We start from the raw sequence: 13,995 nt of genomic DNA, 5'->3' as shown, positions 1-13,995 counted from the left end.
TTTTCTATTTTCCATTTGGTGCGTCAATTGAAATAGGAAATAGGAATACATATTCCCATTTTGCCCCTAAAATGAGCGTATGTCCATTCCAAAAAATAGTTGTTATTAGAATAGTCATTCCTATTCCCAATATGCATTCCTATTCTCAATTCCTATGCCTGCAACCAAACGAGCCCTAAGCTTGACCGAGTATTAGTATTGGTCGGTCAATGAAGCAAGTGAAGCAAAAGATTAAGCAACTTAACTAGAAGCCAAACTAACAATTTAATCCTAGTGATAGTTATTGTCGAGCAAGTTGATAAAGAAAATGTTAGTAGTGATCGAGCGTAGTAATAGTCAAGCGAGACATAATATTGTATGTCGAGCGAGACATAATAGTGTATGTCGAGCTACATAGTGATGACCAAGCAAAAGAACATAGTGATTGTTGAGTGACAACAAAAGTTACAATTTGTTAAATTATCGAGTTTAAGGCCGACACAGTTGAAATTTTGGATTAGTCAAAGCGCATGGATGGTAAAGATCGGTGAGCTGGTGTATTTAATGCACAAATATAGTTTGTGATGCGATAAAAGACAATGATTTGATCAGAAGTCTCCAGAAGGAGGAGAACAAAATGATAGAAGGGCTCAATGAATCTGACGTAACCCTAAGATCTTCGGTGATGTTTAAGCAACAAAAGATCAAAATTACCTATTTAAAGAGGCATTGGAGATGTTTTCTAAGGTTGGTTCGTTGTTGATTGGCGATCTTAAGGAGAAGTTGTGAAGAGAAAAGTAGTAGAGGAGAAGTGTAAAGAGATCAGTGAAGTGTGATTGCTTGAAGGGATGCCAATCTAATCACTAATGGAGATTTTAATGGAGGTCAGTCAATGAACTAGCATATGAGCGAATGAAGATCTGAATTTGCAAAGTGAGTTGTATTTACAGATCAAACCTATTGTTACATTCTAACCATAGTGGTAGTCAAAATCCTTTGATCAAGGTTGACTTAGCAATTATTTTGTAAATCCTTTAACCAAAGTGACATTCTAATAGAATGATCTAAAGTCCTCTAACAAGGTCACTTCTAATAGGGCAATTAAATCCTTTAACAGGGTCGAATTTAACAGTGTTTCATAACCTTTAATAGGGTTGGCTCTTAACCGAGCTCACTTTAGAAGAGTGAAAAATTGGTAGCATGTTACTTAATGGTTTTTTCCAAATTGGGTTTCTACGTTAAATCATAGTGTCAAAGTGTCATTTTGAGTGAATATTACTTTATGCATGTTATATTTACAGTTGTTGATTTTACCGTTTGTCGAAACACATAGATTTAACAGAGAGTTAAGGAATGTTAAATTGTTGATAAGTTGCTATATAGACCAGGTTATTTTATGAGATTGATTAAGTTGTTTGAAATTGTTAAAAGTTTGAATTGGTACATTTGGACTTAAGGATAACTAATAATAATTATATAAATAAAAGGTTATACAAATTGATATATAATTGAGTGGGTTTTTGCAAAAACTTACGTTTGGACTATTTGTTGGACTAAGAATAGTCATCAACGTTGGATTAGTCTTTTATTTGATCAATAAAAATGTAGGGTATGCATACAATTTTATACTAGTGGCTATAACAACAATTTTGGCTCTTGTACATGATTGGGAGACAATTGGAGGGTTGATGATTACAAGGTGTTGTCTAGATCGATGATCAAACCATAGTCTGTTATTTTGTAATCAAATTTATACCCTTAAAAGATACTACGATCTGTAGGAGATAATTTCCACAGCTAGTCAAATTGTGATATGAATATCAAGATTTAACTGTGTGATTTTGAGTCAAACTCGATGACCCGTGTTTCATGAGTAGTGATTCAACATGAATCCATCTCTCATGAGAATAAATGGAACACTTAGCACTCATTGGATCTAGGTGATGCTCACAGGGGTGAAGCACCGGGACTTCCCGGGAGGTCACCCATCCCAGTACTACTCCAGCCTGAGCGCGGCTTAACTACAGAGTTCCCTCCATAGTTAAATCCAAAGCTTGCAACCCCATTTGCAAAACCTTCACCAAGTGTTGTGTCTTATGAACCATTCAATAGAAAGCCCCTTAAGCTCATCAATTGATAAGTAGGAGATAATTTCCACAGCTAGTCAAATTGTGATATGAATATCAGGATTTAACTGTGTGATTTTGAGTCAAACTCGATGACCCATGTTTCATGAGTAGTGATTCAACATGAATCCATCTCTCATGAGAATAAATGGAACACTTAGCACTCATTGGATCTAGGTGATGCTCACAGGGGTGAAGCACCAGGACTTCCCGGGAGGTCACCCATCCCAGTACTACTCCAGCCTGAGCGCGCTTAACTACAGAGTTCCCTCCATAGTTAAACCCAAAGCTTGCAACCCCATTTGCAAAACCTTCACCAAGTGTTGTGCCTTATGAACCATTCAATAGAAAGCCCCTTAAGCTCATTAATTGATAAGTAGGAGATAATTTCCACAACTAGTCAAATTGTGATATGAATATCAGGATTTAACTGTGTGATTTTGAGTCAAACTCGATGACCCATGTTTCATGAGTAGTGATTCAACATGAATCCATCTCTCATGAGAATAAATGGAACACTTAGCACTCATTGGATCTAGGTGATGCTCACAGGGGTGAAGCACCGGGACTTCCCGGGAGGTCACCCATCCCAGTACTACTCCAACCTGAGCGCACTTAACTACAGAGTTCCCTCCATAGTTAAACCCAAAGCTTGCAACCCCATTTGCAAAACCTTCACCAAGTGTTGTGCCTTATGAACCATTCAATAGAAAGCCCCTTAAGCTCATCAATTGATAAGTAGGAGATAATTTCCACAGCTAGTCAAATTGTGATATGAATATCAGGATTTAACTGTGTGATTTTGAGTCAAACTTGATGACCCATGTTTCATGAGTAGTGATTCAACATGAATCCATCTCTCATGAGAATAAATGGAACACTTAGCACTCGTTGGATCTAGGTGATGCTCACAAGGGTGAAGCACCGGGACTTCCCGGGAGGTCACCCATCCCAGTACTACTCCAGCCTGAGCGCGCTTAACTACAGAGTTCCCTCCATAGTTAAACCCAAAGCTTGCAACCCCATTTGCAAAACCTTCACCAAGTGTTGTGCCTTATGAACCATTCAATAGAAAGCCCCTTAAGCTCATCAATTGATAAGTAGGAGATAATTTCCACAGCTAGTCAAATTGTGATATGAATATCAGGATTTAACTGTGTGATTTTGAGTCAAACTCGATGACCCATGTTTCATGAGTAGTGATTCATGAGTAGGGAACTCTGTAGTTAAGCGCGCTCAGGCTGGAGTAGTACTGGGATGGGTGACCTCCCGGGAAGTCCTGGTGCTTCACCCCTGTGAGCATCACCTAGATCCAATGAGTGCTAAGTGTTCAATTTATTCTCATGAGAGATGGATTCATGTTGAATCACTACTCATGAAACATGGGTCATCGAGTTTGACTCAAAATCACACAGTTAAATCCTGATATTCATATCACAATACTACGATCTTGTATGAGCATTAAAGTTAGAGTGGAAAGTAGAAGAGGAGCAAATGGGATTTTGAGCAGCTACAAAATGGAGCCATTTTGTATCAATTTAAGTTTATTAATAAAATTAGTCAAGTGTCTAAGCTAAATCACTAGGGATTGAAAAAGAACTGGAGAGTACACTAGCCTTAGAAAACAAGTTACAATAAATGAAGATTCAGGTATCGAGATGTAGTGTAGCATTCAATGGTATCAGTCATTGAAATAGTAAAGCATTTGGTGTTTACAAAAATGGCTAAAAAGAAGAAAATCCAAGCAATATGTAGAGCATGAGTAAGGCAAAAGTAGGAAGGTTGATTTTTACTATAATGTTGTAGACTTCATATGTTCTTAGTGTTTGATCTGTTTAAATAGATTTATTAGGCATAATACAAATTTAGCGTACAAATTTATCAATATTTGTCTACGGGTAACTAGAGATCAAAGTAGTTATATAGCTTTTGCTATTTATACGCTTGTTGGAAAAACTTTGTCAAGCTGAGCAAACATAATATTATAAAACACTATCCACGGGCACTTTACTTGAGCTCTCATAATGCTCCCATGGGGCTATACTAAATTTCATTAAAAAAACTTACGCGAAGGATGTGCCTAAAATTTATGACTTTGTATCTAGCAGTTTCTAACAGAACTTTGCCACCGTGAGATCATCATCATTCTAAAACATCCCTCAAATGCCCCTACGAAAAGCAAGATTAATTGTCACCATAAAAATATAATTGAATATCACCAATTCTAACCCCAAAAGTTGAATTTGTGAAACACAGTGCATTATCAATGGCGACAAGCACTGGGAAAACAATTCCGAAACTTTCTGAGAACATACCTATAAAATCAACGCGCTCTATGGTCTTTAGGACCATCACGACCAACCTGTCTGAGTGAGGCTATATATCAGTACGAGAATGGAGAACAACATCCACTCTAGAATTCACTAATAGCTCAAAGGTTGAAGTAGTGTTCTTGTCTTTTGTTAAGAAGATGATTTTTCAATAAGGTACAATTTCACTTAAGACCAATTTTGTCGTCAGGTGAGCCAAAAGTAATGAAGCCCAGTCTAAATAGTTTGTTCTGTGAATAAATGTCTGTTCGTATATTGAGTTTTTTATCAACAGACGTCTGGTCCTGGTGCATACAATTTTACTGACATCATTCCCACTGATGGAGCGTAGCGAGGCCATTATTACTATTGCTTACTGCGATTAGTTGATTGTGTCCTTATTCATACCCAATATATTTTGCTACTTCACAGTAAACAATTGACTCTCTTCCTATTTGACTAGGTGTGTGTGTATGTATCCCAGTTCATGGAGTATGGATATAAATGTGTTTTTTCTCCTTGTCTTAGGCTATGATATAATCTACTTTAAATAATTGACTCTCTTCCTATTTGACTAGGTGTGTGTGCATGTGTCCCAGTTCATGGAGTATGGATATAAATGTGTTTTTTCTCCTTGTATTAGGCTATGATATAATGAGGGGAAATGTTAATAATCGATATTCTCTCATAATTTAATTAATAGGTCAATGTTAATTTAAATAGTTAAGATTTATTGCTAATTACATTGATAGTTAACAGGGTGCAATTAAATAAGTCGTTATTAAATGGTTTTGTCAATATATGTATGATTGAGTTAGAAGAACGATTTATGTTTTAATAATCTGTTGAACTGAGATTAGTCGTCAACATTGTATTCATCTGATTACTAACAATTTTATGGGTATGTGGGTACAAGTTGCACAGCAATCTAGAAAACATTTCCTAAAACATTATGACAAAATAAGGGTAGTGGTTATAAACACATTTATGTCCAAAAGTATAACACGTGCGATTTTCTATGATGCCAATTTTTACAATTTCTTCAAGATATATTGAACTGAAGATGACAAACGTTTTTTTCTGATTAATGACGTTTAATACTGTGTGGATTTCAACATTGGTGATTGGAGAGAACAAGAGGCAATCTATTTGAAAATCCGAATACAACTTCCACTACTCTATTGATCTTGTTTTTAACTCTTCTGCTAATTTCAGCAAGTGATTGGTATCCACATATGGGTAATGTTGAAGAAGCTTAAGATTCGTTGTAAAATCGCCAGCCAACAAGCGGCGTCTTATACAAAGCAGCATAGCACAACATACTCGAAGAAGGATTTCCTACATATAAAGAATTGCACAAGTAAATCAGTATTATGAAGGCAACGGATTGAAATAGTAGCAACAAAAACAAAGTGGCAAAACATGGCAGGCATCTGAAAGGTATATCAAATACCTTAAATTAAACAAAAGTAATACCAAAAATGACCAAAAACATCATATTATGAAACCAAACATGAAGCCAAAAACATTCACTGTATTTTTGGAAGTAATGCCCCAAGTTTCATTAAGCAGGAAGAATTGTACTAATAAAAACATACCAGAGGGCCATCTGGATTGCTTAGAAGAGAATCCCAAATGCGTAAGCAATCAGGGAAGTTGAACTCCTGGGTCAGAAGTAGAGTGATCCATCTAAATGCATAAAACTGAGGATTCACCTGCATATTACAATCCAATATTTATAAGCAAGTAATTACTTTCATCTTCCAGAAGACATCAAGGTGCTAAGAGCAACTTAATAACTCAAAGTGTATAGTGTACTCCCTGTTTTCTCCTTATTTAATAAATGTCAATATAATACGGAAAGTACTGTATGATATCTATGAGAGATCCAACTGTCCCTTTCTTTCAATAAAACCAAAAAGCGGATTGGAATATTAAACATACCAAAAGATCAGAAAATAAAGAGAAACAAAAGGTTGCAACAGTGCCAAAGATCTTGCTGATTGAATCAGTGTTCCATAGGGATGTATCCCCTGAGAAAAGTGGTACTTCTGGAATCGAAGAAATCCTAAATTCTAATAGCCTAAGAATTCATTTCACCTTTTCTCATTGAAAAGTAACTGGACTGATAACTAACCTGAACTTTAATCCTTCATAAGCAAATGATTTTGCCGCCTAAGAACTATGTACCCTTCAATAGAGGTTCTATTACATTACAATCAATTTAGAAAACCCACTACATTCTGTTACAAATTGTCTTTTTAGACCATGTGAAAGAGTCCCCTGTAAATAGTTCATTATTCTTCCCCTTAGACAAAAGAAAATTGTACCCACCACACAAACAAAACCATTTGTCCACATACTCAAATCTAGCTATGTTCTCGAATAAGGACTCTCTCCCCCTCAATTCCTATTCTGTGATTCATTAGTTGATGCAATGCACTAGATTCCACTACTTAATTTAATTTAGTTCCCTTGGCCTGTTTTTATGCCAAGAGGCTTTCTACAATCAATGCCAGGGGAAGCGAGAAAGCTCTAACAGTGTCATTCCATAAGATCAATAAGCATTTATTGCATGCAAAGGAACTGATATGAGAAGCAGAACAAATATCACATAGCACGATGAAGAAGAAGAAAATATCTCAAATTACATTTAGACATCATATAGACAGTAAATACGAACAATATTAATTAGAAACGATGGCTCTGGTTCGCAAGCAGATGGTCTGCGGGGCTAGGGCCCGTGTGCCCTAAGCCTGTAGATTTCAGGCATTCAGTGCTGCGTACGGGGTCGTTTTTCCAGCTGTTGGTGGCCGGTTGTTTCTGCAGGCAACGTAGGAGGTGTGAGTGGTGCTGCGGTGGGTTTTGGGGGGTTGTTTGGCAGCTGTTTGGGGTCGGAGCTGGCTTGGGCTGGCTGTGGAGGGTGTGGTCCTTTTCTGTGGCAGTGTGGGGAGCACAGCAGGGGGCTGTGTTTGTAGATTAAGGTTTCAGCTTGGTGTTAGGGTCTTTGGCTCTAGACATGGGACAACTGGAGATCTCTGCGTCTCAGATTTTATCCGCCGATATGGAGATGGCTGATCCCTCTATTCTGTTGCGGGGAGGGGTTAAGGGTCAGACTGACAATCTCCCATCTAGGGTGAACGCTTCATCATCAAAGGGTTCTGTCCGTATTAAGAAGATGAATGGGTATTTGGAGTGATCTGATGATCAACTAGTGTTGGTTATCCAACCAGAGCAAATTTCAGAGGATATGGAGTACTGGGGCAAGCATGCGCTCATTTGTAAGTTTTTGGGTCTCCGACTTTCTCTTCCTATGTTGGAATCGTGGGCGCATTGGATTTGGAACCCAGAAGGGGATATGGAAATTCTTCTGGCGGCCAACAACTATTTTATGGTTATTTTCTCAAATATGTCAGACAAGAACAAGGTATTCGAAGGGCGCCAATACTTCTTTAACCAAGTTGGGCTTTTCATCAAACCCTGGCACATTGGGTTCAACTCTGCTGAGGAGATCCCATCTCGAGTCCCAGTGTGGGTTCGGCTTCCACGACTGCCTCTGGAATTTTGGAGAGAGGATATTCTTCATTCAATATCACTTCTACTTGGGAAACCAGTTGGGTCGGCCACACAAACCTAAGACCATAAGGTAATTTCATATGCACGAATTTGTGTAGAGGTTGATCTTAATAATCCGCTGCTTGATTCTATGGAAATATGCTTGGGCCCTTCTTCATGGATTCAACAGTTGGACTATGAGACTTTACCCTTTAGATGCCGGATTTGCCGTGAGTATGGGCACTTACAACGCAAATGCCCCCGGAATAAATTTTCTCAATCATCGACATCCAATGTGCTAACCCCTAAGGATGACAGGGGTAAGGCCCCTATGCCAAAAGGTCCCTTTGTGGACAAGGAGGGTTTTATCCCAGTGAAGTCACGAAATAAAGGAAAGGGGCAGAAGAGAACTTGGATGGATAGACAAAGTGATGGCACTTTTAAAAAGTTTAATGTTCTGGAGAATTTGGTACAGGAGGAAGGCATACCAGTTGAGATATCCCCGGCTGATGGTTCTTTTCAGGAACCCCTAATGGAGGAGGTTGGGAATCTAGCCCAAGTGCCTGAAGAAGAACAAGGTCAGCTAGTTTATTTAGATGGATTAGTTCAGGAGAAAAGTTGTGATATTCCTGGTGTGTCGCGTCCTTGTGACGCCCCAAATATCACAACTTCCAACCTTCCTGGCAAGAAAGGGAGGCTTGACAACTCAAAAGGCTCTAAAGTTGCTTCCACTTTAGGCCTACAGCAAATGCCCTTTAAAAAAGGGATCTCAGAGAAGTCTGCTAAGAGTGGAAGGTAGATGGATCAGGAGAAGGTTAAGATGATGGGAAAGACTTTGGTTGAGGTGGGGTTTGTGAAGCCCATTGAATCCCACTTCTTGCAGTCTTCTAAATGATTATTCTTTCTTGGAATGTGAGGGGGTTGAACAGCATCCCTAGACAAAAGGTTGTTCGTAAATTGATAGATTCTCATTCTCCATATGTTATTTTCATTCAGGAAAATAAGCTTACAGTTGATGAATTGGAAAGTTGTGGGCCAAAGTTATGGCCCCATGGTAGCTGGCAGGCAGTGGCTGCTCAAGGGAGCTTGGGTGGTCTCGCTTGTCTCTGGAATCCTAAGAAGGTGACTCCCCTGTGGTGGATTTCGAGTAGGTCTTCTATCTCTTTTATGGCTTCTCACTTTGAGACAGGTGAAAGGTGTTTGTTCTCAAATATTTATGTTCCTAGTGATTTGGTAGGTAAATCTCTTATGTGGTCACATATCATATTTGTTCGATCCTTGGATCCTTTCCTTCCTTGGATTGTAGCTGGAGATTTTTAATGTTGTTACTAATTTAGTGAAAAGATGGGCGGGATTGCTCGACTGGGCCCTTCTTCTAGTATGCTTCGAGATAATATTGGTTCTTTGAATCTTATTGATGTTAAACCTGGTTCTGGTTTATTCACTTGAAATAATAGAAGGCGTGGGACAGAGGCTATTTCAAAAAGGCTTGATAGGTTCCTGGTTTCTTGTTTTTGGCTGGATATTAGATGGTCTACCAGATCAGAAATTCTTGATTGGAGAGGCTCTGACCACTGGCCTATTATGCTCTCTGTCATTCCTTTCAAGACTTCAAAGAATCCCTCCTTCAAGTTTCAGCTGGTGTGGTTGAGGGATCCCTCCCTGCAGGATCTTATGATAGCCTGGTGGTATGAAGCCAGGCCTCCTCATGGTACTTCCATGTACACCTTTGAGAAGAGGCTTCAACATGTGAAATTCAAGCTGAAACAGTGGAATAAACAGTGCTTTGAGAACCTCCAAGAACATTTGAGGGAGGCGCAAGCCAGGCTGGATAGTGTCACTCGCCAAATTAGGGACCAAGGAATGACTCCGGATTTAATGTTTGAAGAGTCCTCAGCTCTAAGGGAGGTTGAGGAATGGGAGCTTCGGGAGGAAATATTTTGGAAGCAAAAGTCTCAGGTGGACTGGTTGCAGGAGGGAGATAGAAACATTGCTTTCTTCCACAACACAGTTAAGGCTCGTAGGTCTGGAAATTCTATCACTTCTCTTGTTTCTGATTCTGGAGATCAACTCTTTTCCAAAGGGTGATTTCTCTAGAGGCCACTAGATACTTTTCTCAACTCTTCTCTAAGGAGGAACCTAGTTCATTGGTGGAGACAAGGACTATTTTAGATTGCATTCCTCAACTTGTGTCTAATAGTATGAATAGGGATTTGCTAAGGCCTATTGTGCTTGATGAACTGGAGAAGGTGATCTTTGGTATGAAGAAAGGTAAAGCCCCAGGCCCTGATGGCTTTCCCATTGATTTTTTTCAAGAATTTTAGGAGATTATTAAATTTGATCTTCTAGAAGTAGTCCAGGAATCATATCAAAATAAACAAATGCTCAAGTCTTTGAATGCTACTTTCCTGGCTCTCATTCCCAAGATTGATGAAGCTAACAGTTTGGATCAGTTCAGACCTATTGCTTTATGTAATGTCATGTACAAGATTATCACAAAATTAATTGCTGAAAGGCTCAAGCCTTTTCTTGCCACTTTGATTTCCGAGGAACAGGGAGGTTTTGTTGGTGGTAGACAGATTCTTGATGGGGTGGTTATTGCTTTAGAGGCTATTCACTCTATGGCCATGTCTAAGGAAAAGGCTATGTTTATTAAGCTGGATTTAGCTAAAGCTTATGACCGGGTTAGCTGGGAGTTCTTGGCTCATGTACTTCTCGCTTTCGGATTTGATATGGAATGGGTGGATTGGGTGCTCAGCTGTGTGACTTCCCCATCCTTTTCGGTTCTTATTAATGGAGAACCCACTGAACTATTCTCTGCTTCTCGAGGGCTTCGACAGGGGGATCCTATCTCTCCATATCTCTTTATCATTATGGCAGAGGGCTTAGGCAGATTTATAAAATTTCAAGCAAAGCAAGGGCTTGTCCAAGGGTGGAAATGGCACAATGATATTCCAACGTACACGCACCTCCAATTTGTGGATGATATTGGACTGATGGGCTTGGCTACTATTAATGAGGCAAGAAATTTCAGAATGATTTTGGATACTTATTTAAAAGCTTCTGGACAGCAAATTAATGAAGGTAAATCATCTATTTATTTCTTTAATACTCCTTAGTCGATTCAGCTCAAGATTGCTAGGATTCTCAGGTTTCAAGTTGGATCTCTTCCTTTGATCTATCTTGAAGTACCATTAGCTTTGGGGACTCAGCTGAAAGATTATTGGCAAGGTCTTTTGGACAAATTTCGAGGCAGGGTGAGTCACTGGACTTATAGGTGGCTCTCTTCTACTGGAAGAGTTATCATTCTCAAGACTGTGCTTCAGGCTCTTCCCATTTACAGGTGTCTGGTGCTAACTCCTCCCATTGGAGTTATGAAAGAATTTGATGCTTTGTCACAACAATTCCTTTGGTCAGGCAATCTCCTCTCTTCCAAATGGAGTTTAGTCAATTGGAACACAGTTTGCTTGCCTAAGTTTGCTGGGGGGCTAGGCCTTAAATGTATGGCTCTTGGTGTCAAGGTTCTAGCGGCAAAGTTATACTGGAGGTGGTGCAAGAATCAAGATCGGGATTGGGCTAAGATTCTAGCCCAAAAGTAGTTCTCGGGAGTGGAGTATCACGATATTCCTAGGCTGGCACTAGATGGAAAGGGTTTCTTTATTTGGGACACTCGTAAATAGGTTGCTCCTCTTATCAAGGAGGCCTCTTCTGGATATGTAATGAGGGATCGAGTGTGTTATTTTGGCAAGACTCTTGGGATGGCCATCCTCCCATTCTCTCCAGCTACCCCCACCTCCAGCCTCTATGACAGATTTTTTCTGTTGCAGGATGGACCAAGGTAGCTCACTTCAAGACTATTAAGTGGTGTGGATCGATGGATGTGGCTGGTCGGAAGGATCCACATGAATGGCCCCCAGGGGGCTCCTCGGAGAGTTGGGTTGAGCTGGCTGATCTTCTCTCTATTAGGTTATGCAGTTCCTCTAAGGACAAAGACATCCTTGCTTGGGGTCCTTGTCCTAAAGGAAAGTTCAGTGTGGCCCAAGGCTATGCTCGGCTGGATAATCAATGTAAGGAAGTTCATGAGGTTTCCTGGTGGAAGAAGGTTTGGAATAAATTCTCTTGGCCAAAATGTAATTTTTTTCTATGGTTGGTTGCTCAAAAGAAGTGTCTTACTTGAGATAATCTCCAGAGAAGAGGGTTTCAGGGTCCATCTCTTTGTTCCCTCTGTATGTTGAATGGAGAGGATGTTTCTCATTTATTCTTCTTATGCCCTCTCTTTAGAGAAATTTGGCATAAGTGGTGGGGGGCGTGGTGTCATGGATGCATTCATGCTAAATCTCTTATTGAATTTTTGGATAGCCTTGGCAGAGCCCCCGCGAAAACTTCTTTCCTCCAGGTGGCTTGGGCTTTTGGACCTACTTTTATTCTTTCGAATCTTTGGCTGGAACGTGATTGTCGGATTTTTTGTAACTCCAATTTGGGAGTCACTAAAATATGGCAGCTGATTTTAAGCAAACTTCAGGAGACTATCTATGCTAAGTGTGATATCAGCCAGTGGATCCTGGTGACTTTAGCGTAGTCAGGAATTTGGGATTGGTGGACAAAGGATTGGGAAGCATAAGTGGTAAGAGATCTCAGCCGCGCAAGAGAAAGGTTTGTAGGGCGGGGAGATGGAAACCTCCACTGGATGCAATCCTTAAAATTAACATAGATGGCTCCTCCCGTGGAAACCCTGGCCAGGCTGGTGTGGGGGGGACTGGGAGAGATACGGATGGCAATGTTATTTTCATGTTCTCTGTTCAAAAAGGAGTTCATTCCAATAACGTGATGGAGGCCTTGGCTATTAAGGTGGCAATGGAGCGGGCTTGCTCTCTAGGTTGGAGGAAAATGGTGTGTGAATCAGATTCTCAGATTGTTGTGGATATGATAAATAACCAGAGTGTGGATGACTCTAACTGGCAAATTGCCTCTATTGTTAGAGAGATTCTTCACTTGAGTAGCTATTTGGATTGGATCTCCTTTTGTCATAATCCTAGCTTTTGTCATAATCCTAGGGAATGGAATGGAGTGGCTGATGTCTTGGCAAAATGGGCGTCGGAGAAAGGAGCTGGTTGGGATATTTCAGATAGGGATGATCTTCCTGCTGATTATGTTGGGACTTTTGAGCAGTTAGTGGAAAAGGACAGAATTTAATTGTTCTTGGGTTTGTGTTTTTGTTGTCTGGGCCTGAGGCCTTTTGTAATTTGGCTTTGATTGAATAAATTTTTACCCCCTTTTTCCATATAGACATTAAATACATAATTAATAATTATGCAAGATAAGCAAGGTGGAAGTAGAATAGCTGGGTTTTGAACCACTCTTTCAACTATCACAATAAATGTCAAAATACGAGTGAAATTACCTAAAATAAAATTAAGTATTACAAAGTGAAAATAAGAAAGACACTTAAGTTTGGTTGCTCTTGCCATTTCACAGGAATTTGTATTTGAGATATATTAGCTAGTCTTATTACCTTGGTAGTTAGCTCAAGGTGACGCCATAACTCTTCATCATGTCTCTTGAGGAGTGTGGTCAAATTTGCAATTGTAGAACGTATGCCCACAACACTGTTATCCAATTGTTGACAAAAGTGATCCCGAAAGTCACTTAGCAACTCAACAAAGCAGAAAAATGTGTCAGCTTCGGCATTCACCTGCATAGAAATAAGCCAAAAGGATAAATAATTAGTAAGTTTATTATAACATCATCCAAATTCCCCATGTTTTTTAAAATCCTGAAAATATAAGAGACAATAATGAAGTTTAAATACTCAAAACTCAAATGACCAACGACAGCTGAATTAATCAATTTTATAATTGCTTTTTGGACTCCAGATCTTTTCTAACAAGGAAAATAAGATCAGTTCAGAGCTCTGCTATTGCTTTCAACTCATGGCATTTGTGGAAATAAAGAAATAACAAGACATGCACTAAGAGCTCTCCAGAACAAGAAAGAATTGTCTCCAGGATATGAAATGCCATCTCTGA

General features: G+C 39.5%; 1 protein-coding gene across 3 annotated transcripts in view; it reads right to left on the bottom strand.

The window, feature by feature from the left end:
* Nucleotides 1-5,364: 5,364 nt before the first annotated feature.
* Nucleotides 5,365-13,995, bottom strand: part of LOC149567116 (uncharacterized) — a 51,603-nt gene continuing 42,972 nt past the window's right edge. For all 3 annotated transcript variants that reach the window (XM_089820314.1, XM_089820315.1, XM_089820317.1), the window contains 3 exons: nt 13,482-13,661; nt 6,013-6,129; nt 5,365-5,752 (listed from right to left, as the gene is read on the bottom strand). In XM_089820314.1, coding sequence (XP_089676440.1) covers nt 5,588-5,752; nt 6,013-6,129; nt 13,482-13,661 — 462 coding nt within the window. In that variant the 3' untranslated portion in view covers nt 5,365-5,587. The remainder of the gene's footprint in view (nt 5,753-6,012; nt 6,130-13,481; nt 13,662-13,995) is intronic.

Source organism: Cupressus sempervirens, chromosome 3, assembly GCF_028749045.1.
Source record: "Cupressus sempervirens isolate cs-2001-9-10 chromosome 3, ASM2874904v1, whole genome shotgun sequence".
NCBI classification, from domain to species: domain Eukaryota; kingdom Viridiplantae; phylum Streptophyta; class Pinopsida; order Cupressales; family Cupressaceae; genus Cupressus; species Cupressus sempervirens.
This window is presented reverse-complemented; position numbering and strand designations above follow the sequence as displayed.